This window comes from Aethina tumida, chromosome 1, assembly GCF_024364675.1.
Source record: "Aethina tumida isolate Nest 87 chromosome 1, icAetTumi1.1, whole genome shotgun sequence".
NCBI lineage: Eukaryota > Metazoa > Arthropoda > Insecta > Coleoptera > Nitidulidae > Aethina > Aethina tumida.
Genome location: NC_065435.1, coordinates 71,593,362 through 71,614,055, shown reverse-complemented (window position 1 = coordinate 71,614,055; position 20,694 = coordinate 71,593,362). Strand labels below are relative to the sequence as shown.

Sequence of the window (20,694 nt, the reverse complement as noted above, 5' to 3'; positions counted from 1 at the left end):
ATTTTGTGTAAATACCTATCTCTAAATTTAGTATAAAATATTCGTAAATTACAAATTTCAATTTATGACTTCAAAGATTATTAATTAATATTACACAATAAAACGTTTTTAAATCAAAGTTTTTAGAGTATAATCAGTACAGCAGTGTAATAGTACAGCAACAAAGCTTTTTATGAGAGAATCTAAAAAAATTGAAATGAAACACTTATGAAGTGCATAATTAAATTAAAGTAATAAATGAAACAGTGTCACTCAGTGTACAAATAATTTTTTAAAAAATATGTTGTTATCTAAGGTTATATGGCAACTAAAAATAAATTAAATTAAAACATAAAAATTTTATAAAATATTATTATTATTAGATATACATGACATTATTAATTCAAGAAGTCAGTGAGAAGTCTATAAAGTATTACAAATTTTATTCAATTTTAATGATACTAGTTCTTATAGTATTAGATCAGCAAAAAGATTAGAGGTATGTATTTAAGTTATTATCTATTTTAGCTGTTATTGAGAAATAACAAACGTTACAAACAATGTTATCGAAAATATTTCAATATATTAAATGTTAACGAAAGAATGATCATAGTTTTGATAATCAAAACTATTTTATTATTATTTTTCTTAGTAATAATAAGATATCACCATTATATTCTCCAGTATTAATTTAATATAAAGCTCTTTATATTCAAATAATTTTTTCCTAGTTATTATGTTAAAAAAATACTGTATTGGCCATAATACATAGAATTTCTTAATTTTCTATATTTTGAAAATTTGTACGGTAATGTCAATATTATTAATATTCTAAAGTATAATACAAATATTGTATACTATAATGGTTAGGTATTTTACCCACTCTGTATGACACACCAAGAATTGTCAAAATTTAAATGTTTTAGTTTGTATGCCCGATGGTATTAATAACCTCATTAAAATGAGTAAAGACAAATTTGTTCGTTTGCAGTTGCGTAATAAAATATTAGATTTTTGTTAAGTAAGCAGAAATTTCGAAACGGTTGGAGTTAAGGCCCAACACTGTTTCGCGAATAATTCGAAAATATAGAGTCAGTGGCATATATTAGCACCTAGTAAATCTTCAGGCAGACCACAAAAAAACACCCAAGGTCAAGATAAAAAAAATTGTGCGTAATTGAGACTAACTCATTTTTATCATCGGTCCAAATTTCCGTTGTTATGAACCAATCGAGGTCATCTGGGATTTCTACTAGGACTATACGTCGAAGACTTTCGGATTTTGGCTTAAAAAGTTGTAGGCCAGCAAAGAAACCACTTCTATGAAAGAAGAACATCGCAGCCTGACTAAGCCTAAGATCACTTGAAGCGGACAGTGTACGACTGGAAAAGAATTATTTGGAGTGACGAATCCAAGTTTAACTCGTTAACAGTGATGCTATTGTTTATATTCGACATCCCATATATAATATAAAATACATAAAGCTAACTGTTAAACATGGAGAAGGATCTGTGATTGTATGGGAGTATTTTTCTTTGAACGACGTTGGTGCAATTCACCTTATAGAGGGCATAATGGATCGGGTCATTTATAAAGACGTAATGTTTTAGGCCGTATTTGTTTGCCTATAAGTCGTATCTTTCAACCCGACAACGATCCAAAACACACCTTAAAATTGATTAAGAATTGGTTTATAAGGGAAAATCTCGAAGTAATGAAGTGGCCGACACAAAGTCCCGACCTTAACCCTATTGAGAAATTTGAGGCCGATTTATTTGATAAATTGATTGATTTTATGCGAAGCAGCTATAGTCAAAGAGTGCTACACAAATATGATATGACAATAAAATAAGTTTTTATGTCAAAAAATATTAATATATTTCAAGTGTTTTGTCCAGCTATATTTTTTTAAAATGACATAAAAAAATAATTGAAGCAAAAATAATAAAATATTACAATGGTTTCACACATACCTAAGTATACTACTAAAATTATTAACAAATTCACTATTCAACAGTTCGTACATTTTAAAATGAATTTTTCAAGTATTCCAAGTATTATGGCTAATACCATTCATTAAAGATTATCTTATCTTTATAAATTTAACAAATACGTTGTTAAATAATAAAAAATAGTGTTTAATTTTACTAATGATTATTTGTTTTGGGATGGCAAAAAGTAGAGCAACTTATGATATTTAAAATTTTATTAGTACAAATCATTTGTAATGGGTATTTTAATTAATTCTACACTAATATTTTATAAATATTATTATGAATAGTCAATATTATTCGGATCCTGACTTCCTACAGAACCGCGAATAAATCTTGCTGATTACTATACTTTTTGTATCTTATTTTGTTGTTCACTATCTCCCACAAGTTTTTAATGGGATTTAATTAATATTAAATTACCAAATCTTGAAAATTGTCGTAAAACACACATAACAAACGATTTATTTAGACTCAATCGTCGAACTATATTGATTTCTCTTTCACATGATTGAAAAAACCATACAATCCGTAATTTTAATTCAGATATTGCTTATTTTGTAGAGATTAGTGACATTTAGTAAAAGGTTGCTCTTCTTTTTGCTAACCGATTACTTATTTTTTTAATTTATAGTCAACAGAATTACTTTTAATACAAGAAATATTCACCGATATGTCATCTTCAGTTGACAAATAAAATATGGTGTCAGCGTAGCTTAAACAAGCATATTAATTCTATATTTTAAATGTAATTCAAAATATAAAATTTTTTAACAATCCTAAATGAGGAGGTTTCAATTTAAATTTAAAAGTAAATATGTGGGTATATACAATCTATTTTATAAACAGCAACACAAACTTTTTGTTAATTTCTCTTGTACAATATTTTCTCCTCGACACTTGCTCAGTTAATTTCTTGAATTTCTTGGTCGTCATAAAAAACAGTCACACATTCTTCAACACTAAGAGAACAACCATAAGTGATAAAGCAACACTACTCGCACTATAGTTGTGCAAAATACAGTGATGGACTCTTTTTCATTATTTTTAAATTTTTGTCATTTCGTGAACGTTAAATTTTCTAGACAGATTTTCATCATAGTATCTAACAGTTTTTCATTTTCCAAATAATTTTTTAATTTTATAAACCAATCTCTGATCGCATCATCTGTTATTAATGCATGAGACACGAAATTGTTATTGTGTTTAGTCACGTCGACACACTGATCGCAACTATTTAGACTTATTTTTTTTAGTAGAATAAACTATATTCTTATAATTCGCAAATTATTATAAAACTGTTCATTAACTGGTTTGTATTCATTATCTGCACAATTCACCCTACACTAACCGCAATTTAACCTTAAAAAAAATTCAACTATCTTAATACTATAATTTCATTTTATAGTCACAATGAATGGTTCGAATACTCCTTCCAGTCTCGTGGACGAAGTACTGACACTTTTGGGTGAAGGAGATCGTCTCATAGAAGGACAACCACGCCATAATCAGGTTATAATGTTTTTGGGCAATACTGGTTCAGGGAAAAGCAGTTTGGCACAGTTTATAGCCGGCGATAATTCAAAACTGATTTCTAAAAGCGTAGATGAATTGGATTTTATCATAGAAGATTACGGTAACAAAATTGGTAGTGGTACTACTTCGAAAACATTGTTTCCTGAAATATTGAAAACCAATGGACGAATTTATTACGATTGTCCAGGCTTCGGCGATACAAGAAATGTCGCAAAAGAAATTAGCATAGCGTATTTTAATAAACAGATCATTGACCGTGTTAAATCTGTTAAATTAATTTTTGTAGTCGGTTATCCTTCAGTTAGAAAGGGCGTTGATAGACAGGACTTTAGAAGATTAGTTCAGCATGTTTGCAATTTTGTTTCTGATATAAACCGTTTTAAAAATAGTATTGCTCTCATTGTTACTAAAGTGGACAACTTGTATTCAAAAGGTAAACTTGCTAGTGATGAAATTATAATAAATGGAATTGCAAAATTTATAAATGAGTATCAAAATGAATTAAAAGTTAGTTTAATAGAGGCTACTCCGGATGAAAAGATTAAAATTAGAAAATTTATTGATTTCACAAACATATTATTAATTAAAAAAGGGAATGCCTTTTCGAGAATTGCTTTATTTAGGAGACCAGATCGCGAAGGTCTGGTTTCTAAAATTCAACCAATGCAACAAAATAAAATTAAAATTATTGATCTTATTACGAATAACGTTAGTTATCAATATAAAATTGAAGCAGATTTCTTGTATTCCTTATCTGGAGATGCACAATTGCATATGCAATATATAGTTAAAGAGGTTAACAATAAATTGTTACAAACGATTCAAATTATTGGGGAAAAAATTATATATGTTTATTCTGTTTATGAAAAAGAATCTATTGATATTTTTATTAACCTTAATTTTTACAAAACTGCTCTTTCACAATTGTCTGATCTTAAATCTACCCAAAATTTAGATAGCTTTATTTTTAAATTAATTACATTTCTGAAAACAAATAATCTTAATATAAATTCCTTATTTTTAACTGATTTGTTTAAGTGGAAGTCAAAATTAGTGTTTTTTCAAAAATTTATAACTACGCCTAACCTGGATAATCCACAATGGCATAACGCTTTGAAAGTCTTAATTGATTATCTCAGTAATAAAGTTCAAAATTATCTCTACTTTAATGGTTTATATAATAAATTATCTGAATATTCAATCGAATATCCAAACATAACATGTTTTCCAGATCCTAATTATTATTCGGACACTCCCCGCCATGTTGACGAGGTGACTAAAAAATCACTTCAACCTCTCAGTTTAAGTAATCCTAGTATTAGTGATTTAAAACTAGACATGACAAATATGCAAATATTATGTAATTTATTAGACACTCTTAAACCCTTAGAAATTATTAATAATGAAAAATCAAATTGTACAGTCGTACGGGGCCACAATATTAAATTAAGCGAAGTAAAATACGACAAATCAAAACCGCTGTGCTTATATTCAATGAATGTCATTTATATTGACCAAGATTTGAAGTGGCCAAGTGGAACGGTGTATTTATTTTCACCTCAATGCAAAATTATAGGTAACCGTACAATAAATTTAGATGGATTAGATGGAAATTTTGGGGGAACTAGACAGCCACAAGAATTTACATCAACACCTGGTGCTCATGGAAAACCAGGACGACCAGGCAGAACTGGCCAAACTGGCGGGTTATTTTTTGGATTCTCTCAGTCATCTGGCGGAAATCTTGTCATATCGGCTAATGGCGGTAAAGGTGAAAATGGAGAAAACGGCCAAAAGGGTAATCCGGGTTATCATGGAAAACCCAAAGTTTTCAGGGACAGTAATGAAGGAAATATTCAAAAAGGTACCTTGGGCCAACCAGGGGGAAACGGAGGTGATGGAGGTGCAGGTGGTTACTCAGGATTAATAGGGTACATTGATATGTGTCCTTTACAAAATAATATTGTAATAAAAAGGAAAGTTACCAAAGGTGGTGATAATGGTATAGGTGGAAAAGGTGGGCTGGGGGGTTCACATGGATATGAAATAATGGTTACACGTGAAGACGAAATTACTTTTCTTGTTGCTCGTAAACCATCACCAGAAAGCAGTAAAAACGGGACAAATGGAATCAGTGGCGTTAATACTATCGGCTTGATTAATCCGAAACCAACACCTCAGGTAAAAATAAGTCATTTACATAACTACAAAAAATATTTGCTTAATAATTTAAATAACCCTATTTATACCAAAATAAATGACTTTTTAATTTTAATAGAGCAAAGCAACTGTTGGTTTAAGAATTATAATATATCTGATTTAATAACAGACTTTTATATCTTAGATGCTCAATCATATATAATAAAAAAACATTTACTGCTTTTACCTTTTATGGAATCACTGTTGAATAAAACCGGGAATTCCTTAAAAAATGTAAAAAGTAATGCCCATAAAGAGCTATTGCAATATTTATATGCATCTATTTATAGTAAAATTTGGAGTACTAAAAATAATTTAAATCGTAATTTGGTGATCGATGTTCAAAAGTTCCTCCAAATTATAACTAGAAATATCAATGACATGAAAACACAACGAAACAAACAAATTGTGGAACAATATAAAAAAGATTTTGAATCAGAACTAAAGACAAAAATTAAACAAGGTGAAAAATTAATCGAATTAAATATCGTTAGTATAGTAAACAAAATCGCTAAGAAGATAGATATTCACATAAATAGCTTGCTACAAGAAATTGTACAATTAAAAAAAGAAGCAAAAGCTAAAAGTGCGCTATTAAAAAAGAAAGAAAAGGAATTGAAAGAAAATATAAAATTGAAGGAAATATTTGGAGGATTACAAGTGGTTACAACGACCTTAGGCTTTTTTGGTCCAGTTGGTACTGTTGTTGGAGATATGCTATCCGCTGGATTTGGGGCAGCTTCTGCGTCAATTGATACGACAATTCCCTCTACAGAACTTCCAAAACTTCCTGAAGGTGTACAATTTTCCATTTCCAATCAAGCAAGTCAAACAAAGGAAATTTTGCGGATGGTACTAGAGGATGCACTAAATTTATTGAAGAATGAAGAAAATCATCCAGTTTTTAAAAAAATTGAAAGTGTTAAAAATAAAGTGGATACAGTGGATATTTTGGATGCAGAATCCATAAGAATCCTTCATATACTGAAACTAGAAGTTGATGAAATAAATAATGTTTTTGAATTGGAAGATATATACGCAATTAACATTAATTTTACTGAAAAATATGCTAGACCTATAAAAACGATTTTATCTATGGTATCTGTGCCACTTAATGTGTACCAAAATGTTAAAAATGATGAAGAGAAAATTAATTATTTGAGTGAATCGGTAAACGGTCTTGGTGATTATACCAAAAAATTAGATGAATACCAAGAAGGCATAATTAACACTCTTGTTCCTGTTATGGCATCTATTCAAAGTAATGTAATTGAAAAGGTTTATAAAAAAAATGGAGGTAACCAAACTCATGTTGATCTTGATATTCAGAAATGGAAGATTAAAAGTTCACTTTCAGATGCAAAAAAATATATTACGGATATGACAAAGGGATTTCACGCAAATGAAGATTTAACAAATTCTGTTGACAAAATACAAGAAGGACTTTCAGTCATGATAGACATTTACAATAGGATACAAAGTTACTATGAGCAAAATAGGTTAGTAAAATATATACATGATTTAAGTACGTTTCGTGTAGAGACACACGACTTTAACGAAAACATAGCTCGCTTGGACTATTCAATTAAAGCCAATTTAGTTATGAACCAATATAACAATGCCAAAATGTCATTTTATCAATGTAAGTTCCCATTTCAGATGAGTTCAGCTTTTGATTTGAAAATTCTGGATTCAAAAAATATTACAGCTATAATAAATACTGCACAAGATAAGGTTGAAGATATGGAAGCAGAAATAATAAAATCTTCCACTCTTATTTTACCTAATGATAAATATATTCATATACTCGATTTTACCTTTGATAATAAACATGCACCACCTTTCTTTGTATGGGACGCAAATTCATATCCTAATAGTATTAGTGACTTATTAAGTGGTGAACAAGTTACACTTTTAGCTAATGTCAAAAAAGGATTTAATGGAAATGCAGTTAAATTTAAAGAAGTCGGTATTAAATTTAAATTATTAAATAAAAAATTACAAAAACAATTTGAACATACTTTAAAAAATTTTGAAATTGAATTAACACATTTGGGAAATTCATATTACAAATGCGGGGAAAATGTATACAGCATTAAACACGGAAGTCAGGTCATCAAGTATAGTTATGAACGCAAAGACTCGGGGCAACCTAAAAAGGCAAATTTAGTTTACAAAAAATTGTTAGAGCATGATTATATTTTGAGTCCATACGCTCTGTGGACTATTAAACTTATATCCACAACAGACAATTTTTATAAACTAAGGAATTATACGAATTCTGTAGTCAAATTGGGATTGGTGGGTAAGGGTCAATATGTGGATAATTTGTATGAGTGTCAGTATGATTATTTAGATGATCACTTTGAAAAAGCTGGATCAAAACTGCTGGAGATTCCTACAGAAACGAGTCCAAATAAAAACAAACGTTCCATTTATGTAGAACCAGCAAAATCATCGGCAAATAGTGTTTATAAATCATCATTAATAAATAATGGCGTCAATTTAATTATGTCCGGAGTAACTGCAATAAATATATTTAATCCTTTCCATTGGTTAAATAATAACTCTGATCCCAACCAACAATATCCACTTTTGTTACTTCAGAATGAAATAGAAAATGTTAAAAACGATGTACCAAAATTTGAATCGTTAGATTGTGACTCTGTGTATTCGATGAATAAATATTATTTGTCACATGTTCATGAAAATTTATTATTAGCCGATTTAATTATACGAAAAAAATGTAATAGCAAAACAAAACCTCATAAAATCAGAAACAATTGTATCTTTGATAAGAAATACGCACAAAATCTTGCTTATCGAGGTCACAAACATTGATTATAGCAAAGAGATGATATTATTGAGTGTCAATGTATGTTTGTTTAATTTCGTTATTGTTAACATGATTAAATAAGTTTAATATATAAAATAAGTAAACCAGAGCTTACTTAATTTTATAGTTGATACATACATATTATTAAATACAATTAAAACAATTATACATGTATAAACATATATATATATATATATATATATATATATATATATATATATATATATATATATAAATTTTTTATAATATAATTATCATTTGTACAATTTTGAAGATATGTTTTCTCACACGTAATTAATTAATAATAAATCAATGTAGAATTATTATATAAAAATATGGGTACTGTTTATGTTTAGTCAAAATATAATGAATTCTTCAATACTGTTATTATAAAAAATATTTATTGTTATTATGATATATACTATTTAATAAATATTGAATTGTAGTGTGTGTTTTATTTTAAATATTTCCTTATTTTTGCGCATCAAACAAATCAATTTCTTTTAATAAAATTAATTCATTTACAAATTGATTATATTTATTTTTAAAATATACATCTTTGGATTGTTGTAACAACCAAGCATACAAATGCTGTTCATCTTGGAAATCAACCAAACATAATAATTAATGATTTGCTTTTGGTTCCCATATTCTTACTCGAAATTTCATTCCTCTCAACCTTTGAGTTTTAAATTGTAATTGGATAAATTTCTGACCAACACCTCCACCAGTTAACGACACATCTCCACCAGTGTTGTCTGCCCAAAGATCTTCAGCATCTACGCATTTTACATAATCTATCGCCTCATAACGCAGCTAAAAATATTTTAATATAACATAAATTAATTTGATCAATAAAGTAGTTTACCCTCTCGTAACGCCTTCCAGCTCCTGAGCCTGCACCAATTTCCGTATCAACAGCCAACTCTGAATTAGTATCATCACAAATGCCACCAGCACGATAATTATACTGCCAACAGTTGCTTGGAACTACAAACACTGTTATAATTGTAAAAATTCCTAAAAAATGCATCTTCTGGAGGGATCTAACGCAGAAACTTTTAAATACACAGTTCCCTCTGATTATAGATAAGTAGCTATTAAACTCAATGATTATTAACAATTGTTACATAATGTCATCACATACGCAGTATATTTTTACTTATTAGTAATTATTCATGTGTATTGTATATACACTGCAGACCACGAAATTAAGTTACTTCTAAATTCACGTAAGTAAATACACAGAAATAGTTTCTCAGCTTAGTATGATTTAATTCTCTTTTAATTCTAAAATAATATTATTATTATTATTAATAATGACATGTTTTAATACGCATTCTACACAAAAAAGTGAGTTTGAATGAAAATCTGGAATATCCACTATTTTCAACTTCTTGTGTTTGAACGCTTTTATCCATTGACTTCAAACTGGAGGTGATTATTCGATAGAATTCATGTTTCTATCGTTTTTGAACAAAAATATCTATTATCCCTGTGCTTTCAGCACAAATTGTTGCGGCCGTACAACAGTCCGAAACAGCCAGAAACTACGGTTTTGTCTCTCCAATGTGCAATGAGTAGACCTGGATCAGGACCACAAAGGACTACAACAGTTAGAGATGTGGTGAATTTCGTTTTTGTCTTACTTGCTTAGATAGACGTGTTACAGTATGACAAAGACCATGCCTGTATTGCCGAGCGACTTCCATCTGGTGGAGGCTCAGTTATGGTATAGGGAGGTATTTTTTACGAAGCTCGTACGAAGAGAGAACAGAGGTCCTAAAGGACCTATTTGAAGTCCAGCTTTAAATCTGATAGAACATGTTCTGGTTGACAAATACGAATACGGAGACAAGTACCGGTTCCAAGGAATTTCGGAGAACTTCGTCAAATACTGATGCAGGAATGGGACAATCTATCACAGGAAGTTATTTAAAACTTAATACGAAGCAATCCCCGTCATATCAGTTATCTGTACCAAAGAGGAAAACACCCGTTACTAAAGTAAAAAATTGTGTTTAATAAATGTGTTTATTTATTTGATTATTCACGTCAAAATAATTGCGTAATGCTAATAATTTATTTTTAAACAAAAAAATTGAATAAATATTAAGTAGTTAATTTTAATGAAAATTTCATAGTAACCATAATTTCGTGCCCGGTAACACTTAAATGTTATTAATAAATTAATTAAAATAAAAAATTAAAAATATAGATTTTACACAAAACATGTAAATATTTGAAATTAATGTTCATAAGAATCAGGCACACTATAAATATATTTAATATAAAGTTCCACTGTAAAATATTTACAAAATACTCAAAATATCACATACTGCATTAAAAATAGTAATTCTGTATACAATTAGTACAAAAAGTTCAAAAAACTAAAACCTTTTCTTCAATCTTTGAAATTGAAGTAGTTTAATATACATTTATAAGTACTTACACAATTTCATTAAATATAGAAACACTGTCACTCAGTGTATAAATATGTATAAAAAATATATGTTATCTAAGGTTATATGGCAAACTAAATATAAATTAAATTTTAAAGTAAGATCTTTTATAAAGTATTATAATTATTACATAAAAACCACATTATCAATTCAGAAAGTGAGTGAGAAATCTGCAAAAATTATAATTTAAATAATTTTAATGATCCTGGTTGTTACACATCAACAAAACAGCTGGAGGTATGTATTTAAAAGATTACCTATTATTATTGTTATTAGAAAATGTCGTAAGAATATACACTACTCTAAAGTATTAAATGTAACGAAGGAAAGGTCGTAATTTTAATAATTAAAACTATTTTTATCATTTTTCTTAATTATAATAAGAAATTATACTTGCCACGATTATCGCATATAGAAAGTTTTTGAGAAAGAAATATTCACTCAATATGTTAATATTTTCAAGAAATTATTTCAACATAGAACATTTCTGGAAGCCAAAAATATTAAATTTTATTAAATTAAAACATTCTAAAATAATATCTAATAAAATATTAATTAAATACGAGAATCAATTGACATTTAAAATAAGTTTATTTGGGAACATTGAACATTTGAGTTTTGAGGATAAATAATCATATTGAATGTAATTTTTTATTATGTAAGAGCTATTGTGGATAACAAATAATTTGGACGTTATAAGGGCACATATGGCACATGCAATGTCCAAAACCTCAGGATTAAGGTTCCCACTATTTAACACTACCAAGTTGGTACGTGCTGTTAAAGAAATGCCTCCCCCATGCATGAACCCCCAGAAAATAAGGTGGTATTAAGTTACATTCTTCCACTAAAACCACCGCTTAGACACACTAATCGCGAGTTAAATTCCTAGACTGCTGTTGCATATTAACAATTATCGAAAATTCAAAAGAAAATGGAGATGATAAATGAGTTTTAATGAAATGGCGCACGGCAGCGATAATTTAACCTTTAAAAGTTAATACAAACATTGTAGAGCTTCGACTTAAAATTTTACGGATCTTATCAGTAGGAGTCAGTAATACAGTAAAAGTTCTTTATTCGCGGGGTATGTATATGTTCCGTAAATAGGCCGCGAATAAAGAAACCATGAATATGGAATGGTAATTTATATGGGATTATAGAGGATACGTTCCTATGAGACAAAATAAAGAACATATATATATAAAAAAATCAATTTAATTCAAGTTTTTAACCATATTGGTTAATTATTATCTTCAGGCTTAGGCAATGGCTTAAAGAATTTTGTAATTTTTTCTTATCTTGCTTGGCAGTTTTTAGAAGCTCTTTCAATTCATACTGATATTCAGCAGTAGCATTAGTAATTTGCCTCTTAACAATAAGACTTCGTTCCATACACGAATCAATTTGCATAAAGAAATCACAAAGCCCATTTGTCATTCTTAAACCTTCACTAAGATTATTCAAATGAAAGGTCACGTTTCCAGTGGTTGTTGAAGCCTCTTCTTCAATGAACTCAGAATTTAACATTTCCTCCAAGTCGGTTTCAGACAAATCTTCATCTTGCGATTCAATCAACTTCTGAATGTTGCTTGATTCTTTCTGTTCGAACCCATGTCGTCCTATTCCATTCGCAATTTCGGCTATGTTTGCAGTCAAAGTTTGTATTTGAACAAATTCTTCGTCATTTTCCATAGTCAGAACAGGCCACAGTATGGCTTCAGTTCTTCCAGTGATTCTTTTATGTTTACGATACATTTTGCTATGTCAAACTTCTTCCAGCATTCCATAACATTCATATCAGGATCACATTCCATATTGTCCAATATGATTTTGAAGGTTCGTCTGATGTAATAGAGCTTAAAGGCCTGGATTATTCCTTGGTCCATAGGTTGAAGCAAAGCCGTCGTGTTGGGAGGTAAAAATGTCACTTTGGATGCATAGTTTCAAGTTCGCGAGGATGACCTGGTGCATTATCCAAAACTAGAACTGCTTAAAGTCTAAATTCTTTTTTTTAAAATAAGTTTCAACTTCAGAAACAAAACAATTCCGGAACCAGTCACAAAAAATAGCTCTTGTAACCCAAGCTTTCTTATTAGCACGCTAAATCACTGGCAGGTCGTCCTTGTTTTGATTTTTTAAAGCACGAGGATTTAACGATCTGTAAAGCATCAGTGGTTTAATGACACAATCTCCAGATGCATTAGAACAGAGCAGCAGTGTAACTCTATCCTTTGCTGACTTAAGTCCAGGGGCAGACTTTTCGCTTTTAGAAATGAATGTTTGTTTTGTTTGGCATTTTCTTCCAAAACAGTGCAGTTTCGTCTGCATTAAATACTTGCTCAGGTTTGTATCCTCCATCAGCTACTAGATTTTTAAATTCTTCTTGATATTTTTCTGCTGCATGCAATAATGTCTCACTTCAAATTTATTGAACCAACCTTCCGATGCTTGAAATCCGCCATCTGTACATTTATTACCAAGTTCTTTAAAATGTGCATAAAGAAGTTTTGCCTTCTCCCGGACCATTGGACCACTCAGGGGCACCCTTTTATGGTTGCGGTCTTTGATCCATAATGATAACGCCACTTCCATTTTTTCTATTGCCGGATTACGAAAAATTTTAGCTGAGAGTGAAGCTGAACCTACAGACGATCTTATTTTATCTTCGGATTTTTTTATTGATCGTACAGTTGATTCGTTGACATTGAATGAACGTGATATGGATGCAAACGACTCTCCAAGCCGTAAACGATCAAGCATTTGTATTTTCACTTTAAGCGGTAACACAGATTTTTTTCGCGTGGAAACTCTTTTTTTATTTTTTTAGTCGACATTTTAAATTATGAAGTTAGCAGTAGAGACGTGTTACTCGATCACAATTTTTGTAACGAATGGAAAAATGAAACTATAAAATGCATACGCAATGCGGCTCTTAACAAAGGACGGAACTGTTTGTTTAAATTCTCATAAAGAACCGAACGCGGCGAAGGCGGCATATATCAAAGCCCGAAAAAATACAGCATCGATATTATTTAAAAACATACTTTTGGCATTGTTGTAATAAAGTCAATTTTACTTTTTTATTAGTCTATTTGGCGGCGCGTTAACAAAGGATATTGTACCGACGTTCAGATTTAGATCCGCGAATAAAGAAATCTTTAGCTGCGAATACAGAAATTGGGTCAATTTTTTTAATCCGCGAATAGTGAAAACGCGAATGAAGGAAGCGCGAATAAGAAGCTTTTACTCTATATCATTTGCTTGTTCCTGAAGCTTTAGTTTCGTCTATCTACCTCAGTGAGGTCTTAATGAAATCTTTCACTTGAATTGAATAGAAAATGGTAAACTTTTAGACGTACTTAGAACTTTCATATTTCTGCATAAAAAATTGTTATCAAATTTCATTAAATTTATTGTCGTTACACAGTATATCGACTATACTCTCTTTAAATTTACTTTTGTCAATTGATGAAATATATTATACATATTATTGAAATTGAAGGTAATTTCAATTAGTCATTTTTTATTAATTTACACATTTCAAATGAATAAAAATGATAAGATTTGTCAATACTAGAAAATAAATCGTCAAAGGATTATTTAAAAGAATCATCTAGTTAGATTATATCTAAACGAAACTTACTAATATAATTTTATTTTATAGTCAAAATGAATGGTACAAATGCTTCTTCCAGCCTGGTGGACAAAGTGGTGACACTTTGGAATGAAGGAGATCGTCTTATGGAAGGAGAACCACCCCATGATCAGGTGATAATGTTATTGGGGAATACTGGTTCAGGGAAAAGCACTTTGGCACAGTTTATAGCTGGTGATAATTCGAAATTGATATCTAAAAACATATACGGCGTGGATTTTATATTAGAAGATACAGGCAATAAAATTAGCAGTGGTACTGCTTCGAAAACTTTGTTTCCGGAAATATTAAAAACAAAAAATGGAACTGTGTATTACGATTGTCCAGGTTTCGGCGATACAAGAGATGTCGCAAAAGAAATTGCTATCGCCTATTTTAATAAACGGATCATTGACCATGTTAAATCTGTTAAATTAATTTTTGTAGTCGGTTATCCTTCAGTGAGAACAGGCATTGATAGACAAGGCTTTAGAAGTTTAGTTCAGCATATTTCTAATTTTGTTTCTGATATAAATCGTTTTAAAAATAGTATTGCTCTCATTGTTACTAAAGTGGATAATGTGACTATAAACGGCAAACTTGCTACTGATGAAATTATGATAAATGGAATTGTCAAATTTATAAGTGATTATCAAAATGAATTAAAAGAAAATTTAGAAAATGCTAATCCTGATGAAATAATTAAAATTAAAAAATTTATTGATTTCACAAACATATTGTTAATTAAAAAAGGAAATGTCTATCCGAGAATTGCTATATTTAGAAGACCACAACAAGAAGGTATGGTTTCTAAAATTCAACCAATGCAACAAAATAAAAATAGAATTATTAAAGTTATTACCAATAACATTAGCTTTCAAAAAAAAAATAAAGCAGATTTTGTGTATTCATTATCTGCAGGTGCACAACTACATATGCAATATATAGTTAAAGAGGTTAACGAGAAATTGTTACAAACGATTCAAATTATTGGAGAGAAAATTTCATATGTTTATTCCGTTTATAAACAAGAGTCCATTGATATTTTTATTAACCTTAATTTATATAAAACTGCTCTTTCACAATTATCTGATTTTAAATCTACTCAAAATTTAGATAGCTTTATTTATAAATTAATTATGTTTCTGAAAACAAATAATATTAATATAAATCCTAAACTTTTAACAGATTTGTATAAATGGCAATCAAAATTATTGTTTTTTCAAAGATTTATTTCGACACCTAACTTAGATAATCCAGAATGGTATAGAGCTTTACAAAACTTATTTGACTACCTCCACAACCAAGTTCAAAATTATATTTACTTTACTGCATTACACAATAAATTATCAGAATATTCAGTCGTGTATCCAAACTTAACATGTTTTTCCGATCCTGACTATTATTCAGACACTCCCCGCAATGTCGATGAAAATACTAAAAATTCACTTCAATCTCTGAATTTAAGTAATCCTAGTGTTAGTGACTTAAAACTAGATAAAACAAATATACAAATATTATGTAAGTTAATAGATACTCTAAAATCCTTAGAAATTATTGACAATGAAAAATCAAATTGTACAGAGGTACGGGGCCACAATATTAAATTAAGCCAAGTAAAATACGACAAATCAAAACCGCTGTGCTTATATTCAATGAATGTCATATATATTGACCAAGATTTGAAGTGGCCAAGTGGAACGGTGTATTTATTTTCACCTCAATGCAAAATTATAGGTAACCGTACAATAAATTTAGATGGATTAGATGGAAATTTTGGGGGAACTAGACAGCCACAAGAATTTACATCAACACCTGGTGCTCATGGAAAACCAGGGCGACCAGGTAGACCGGGCCAAACTGGTGGATTATTTTTTGGATTTTCTCAAACATCTGATGGGTACCTCCTCATAACCGCTAATGGCGGTAAAGGTGAAGATGGCGAAAATGGTCAAAAAGGTAATCCGGGATATCATGGAAAACGCAAATTATTCTGGACAATAAACGAAGGAAATATTCAAAAAGGCACCTTGGGTCAACCAGGAGGAAACGGAGGTGATGGAGGTGCAGGTGGTTACTCAGGATTAAGGGGATATGCTGATCTATGCCCTTTACATGACAATATTATGATAAAAACAGAATCTCCCAAAAGAGGTGAAAATGGTACAGGTGGTGAAGGAGGAATGGGAGGTTTACATGGATATGAGATAATGGCTACTCGACAACATGAAATTATTTCACTTGTAGCTCGAAAACCATCACCTGAAAGAAATGAAAACGGAATAAATGGAATCAGAGGCCGTAATACTAATGGCTTGATTAATCCGAAACCTTCTCCTCAAGTAGAAACGGCTCACCTACATAACTATAAAAAATATTTGTTTAATAATTTAAATAATCCTATTTATTCCAAAGTAAATGATTTTTTAATTTTAATAGAACAAAGCAACTGTTGGTTTAAGAATTATAATATATCCGATTTAGTAACAGAGTTTTATACCTTAGACTCTCAATCATATCAATTAAAAAATCATTTACTGCTTTTACCTTTTCTGGAAGGACTATTGAATAAGACTGAGAATTACTTAAAAGATGTAAAAAGTAATACCCATAAAGAGCTATTGCAATATTTATATACATCTATTTACAGTAAAATTTGGAATACTAAAAGTAATGTAAATCGTAATTTAGTAATCGATGTTCAAAAGTTCCTCAAAATTATAACTAAAAATATCAATGACATAAAAACACAACGAAATAAACAAATTGTGGAAAATTATAAAAAAGACTTTGAAAAGGAACTAAAATTAAAAATTGAACAAGGTGAAAATTTAATCAAATTTAATATCGTTAGTACAGTAAACAAAATCGTTAACGAAACAGACATTTACATAAATAATTTACTACAAGAAGTTGTACAATTAAAAAATGAAGCAAATGTTAAAAAAGCGCTATTAAAAAAAAAACAAAGAGAACTAAAAGAAAAATTAAAATTTAAGGCATTTTTTGGAGGATTGCAAATAGCTTCAATGGCATTAGGATTTTTTAGTCCAGTTGGAACTGTTATTGGAGGTGCGCTATCAGCAGGATTTGGGGCAGCTTCTTCGGCATTTGATACAACGATTCCCGATATAGATCTTCCAAAACTTCCAGAAGGTGTACAATTTTCTATCTCCAATCAGGCTAATCAAACAAAGCAAATGTTGCATGCTGTACTTAAGGATGCACTGAATTTATTAAAGGATGAAGAGAATCATTCAGTTTTAAAAGCAATTGAAAATGTTAAAAACAAAGTGGATACGGTGGATATATTGGATGCAAATTCTCTAAGCACCCTTCATATACTGAAACAAGAAGTGGATGCAATAAATAATGCTCTTGTCCTAGATGAAATAAGTGACTACAAAGTCACTCAAAAATATCTTAAACCTCTAAAATCGATTTTATCTATGACATCTGTATCACTTGATGTTTACCAAAATATTAAAAGTGATAAGGAGAAAATTAATTCTTTGAGCGAATCAATAAATGAAATTAATGAATATACTGATAGATTAGATGATTATAAGGGAAACATAATTAAATCTCTTGTACCTGCTATATCATCTATTCAAAGTAATGTAATTGAAAAGGCTTATAAGAAAAATGGTGGTAACCAAACTCACGTTGAACTTGATATTCAAAAATGGAAGATTAAAAGTTCACTTTCAGATGCAAAAAAATATATTAGGGATATGACAAAGGGATTTCACGCAAATGAAGATTTAACAAATTCTGTTGACAAGATACAAGAAGGACTTTCAGTCATGATAGACATTTATAACAGGATACAAAGTTACTATGAGCAAAATAGGTTAGTAAAATATATACATGATTTAAGTACAGTTAATGTGGAAACACACGGCTTTAATGAAGACATAGTCCAATTAGACACTTTGATTAAAGCCAATTTAGTTGTGAACCTATATAACAACGCCAAAATGTCATTTTATCAATACAAATTTCCATTTCAGATGGGTTCAATGTTTGATTTGAACATTTTAAATTCAAATAACATTACAGATATGATAATTACTGTTCAAGATAAGGTTCAAGGCATTGAAGCAGAGATGATAAAATCTTCTACTCTTATTTTATCTGATGATAAACATGTTCATACAGTCGATTTCATCTTTGATAATGAACATTCATCACCTTTCTTTGTTTGGGAGGCAAGTTCTTATCCTAGTACTTTTAGTGACTTATTAAATGGTTTGCCAGTTACACTTTTAGCGAGTGTCAAAAACAGTTTTAATGGAAATGCAGTTAAATTTAAAGAAATCAGCATTAAATTCAAACTATTAAATAAGAAACTGCAAAATCAATTTGAAAATACTCTTAAAAATTTTGAAATTGAATTAACACATTTGGGCAATTCACATTACAAATGTGGGGAAAATGTATACAGCATTAAACACGAAAGTCAGGTTATCTACTATAGTTATGATCGCAAAACTTCGGGGCAGCCCAGAAAAACAAATTTAGTTTACAAAAAATTGTTGAAGAATGATTATATTTTGAGTCCGTATGCTCTATGGACCATTAAACTTATATCTAAAAAAGAAAATTTTGATATACTAAGCAATTATACCAATTCTGTGGTTAAAATGGGATTAGTTGGTAAAGGTCAATATGTTGATAATTCGTATGAGTGTCAATATGATTATTTAGACAATCACTTTGAAAGAGACGAATCGGAACTGCTAGAGGTACCTGCTGAAACGATTCAAAATAAAGCTAAACGTTCCATTTATGTAGAACCAGCAAAATCATCGGCAAATCGTGTTCATGATTCATCTTTTATAAATAATGGCGTCAATTTAATTATGTCTGGATTAACTGTAATAAATATGTTTAATCCCTTCCACAAATTATCCCATTGGTTAAACAATAATTTTGATTTTAACCAACCACTTTTGTTATTTCAGCAAGAACCAGGGAATGTTAATAACGGAGTACCAAAATTTGAATCGTTAGATTGTAAATCTGTATATTCGGTGGATAATTATTGTTTGTCACATGTTCAGGAAAATTTATTATTAGCCGATTTAATTATACGAAAAAAATTTAATAATAAAACAAAACTTAATAAAATCAGAAACAATTGTATCTTTGATAAGAAATATGCACAAAATCTTGCTTATCGGGGTCACAAACTTTCATTATAAAAAAGGGATGATATGAATGTTTTGGTGTGAAGTTTATTGATATTGTTATGTTAACGTAGTTAAATTAATGAGTATATTATATAAAAATAAAAGAGAGCTTACTTATTTTTATAATTGAAATATAAAAAATTATCATGGCTATTAAACACAATTCTGATTTTTATACATATAATTATACATGTGTGTGTATTATGTATTTATGTATGTGTCATACGAAATTATCATTTGTACAAATTTTAATATTTGTTTTCTGAAATTAATTAGTTAATCTAGATTTATATTGTAATCTGTACATAGATTGTAGGGGGAACTTTGTTATTATAATTGTTACATTGTAATAAATAGAAGAATTAAACACATCTCAAATGGCGTATCTAGCGTGCTTGAGAAAAAAGGTATAAGTCAAATATGCAAGTTTTTGGGAATTCCTTTTACTAATATTTAAAAATATAAAATTGTTTTTAAATATTTTTAGTTTTTGAAAAAAGTCTCAAAATTCGCATATGGCTTTACTCTTTTTTTTTAAGAGGTGGGATTAAAAAGGTATATCATATAGTTGTATAGATTGATTTTGGATAATAAAATATGTTCTATTAAAATCAGAATTTTATTTATTAATTAGGTCTAATAGTTTTGATCACATCAACATTTGATAAACATTTTTCCAGTAACTAATTTCAAATTAAACATAATGTACCAAACAGCAAAGTTTTTTGCATTGCCTATTTCACTTGTGTCTTATCTGTAATCTGATTTAAATGCATCTGAAGTCATTTATTTACTAATTAACATATGCAACACATGTTATTATCGTTTAATGCAGAATATATTTAATTTTAATGATTA

The 20,694-nt window shown here is 29.4% G+C and overlaps 1 protein-coding gene and 2 long non-coding RNA genes across 5 annotated transcripts; 2 read left to right on the top strand and 1 right to left on the bottom strand.

Moving 5' to 3' along the window:
- Positions 1-418: 418 nt before the first annotated feature.
- On the top strand, positions 419-8,632 carry LOC126265268 (uncharacterized). Of its 3 annotated transcripts, none has more exons than XM_049966128.1 (3): positions 419-478; positions 3,380-7,205; positions 7,366-8,632. In XM_049966128.1, the coding sequence occupies exons 2-3, from the start codon at positions 3,385-3,387 to the stop codon at positions 7,367-7,369; spliced, it is 3,825 nt and encodes a 1,274-aa protein (XP_049822085.1). In that variant the 5' UTR covers positions 419-478; positions 3,380-3,384; the 3' UTR covers positions 7,370-8,632. The 3 variants fall into 2 exon arrangements, with proteins under 3 accessions (XP_049822085.1, XP_049822089.1, XP_049822082.1); XM_049966125.1 differs by having other exon boundaries at positions 3,380-8,632.
- Positions 8,633-9,058: 426 nt separating this feature from the next.
- LOC126266553 (uncharacterized) lies at positions 9,059-9,607 on the bottom strand. Its single transcript, XR_007548869.1, has 2 exons — positions 9,411-9,607; positions 9,059-9,358 (listed from the first exon to the last, which is right to left on the bottom strand). It is a non-coding gene; the product is annotated as an uncharacterized LOC126266553 (long non-coding RNA).
- A 1,534-nt stretch (positions 9,608-11,141) lies between these two features.
- On the top strand, positions 11,142-14,776 carry LOC126264304 (uncharacterized). The gene is made up of 2 exons (XR_007547063.1): positions 11,142-11,241; positions 14,672-14,776. It is a non-coding gene; the product is annotated as an uncharacterized LOC126264304 (long non-coding RNA).
- The last annotated feature ends 5,918 nt before the right edge of the window (positions 14,777-20,694 follow it).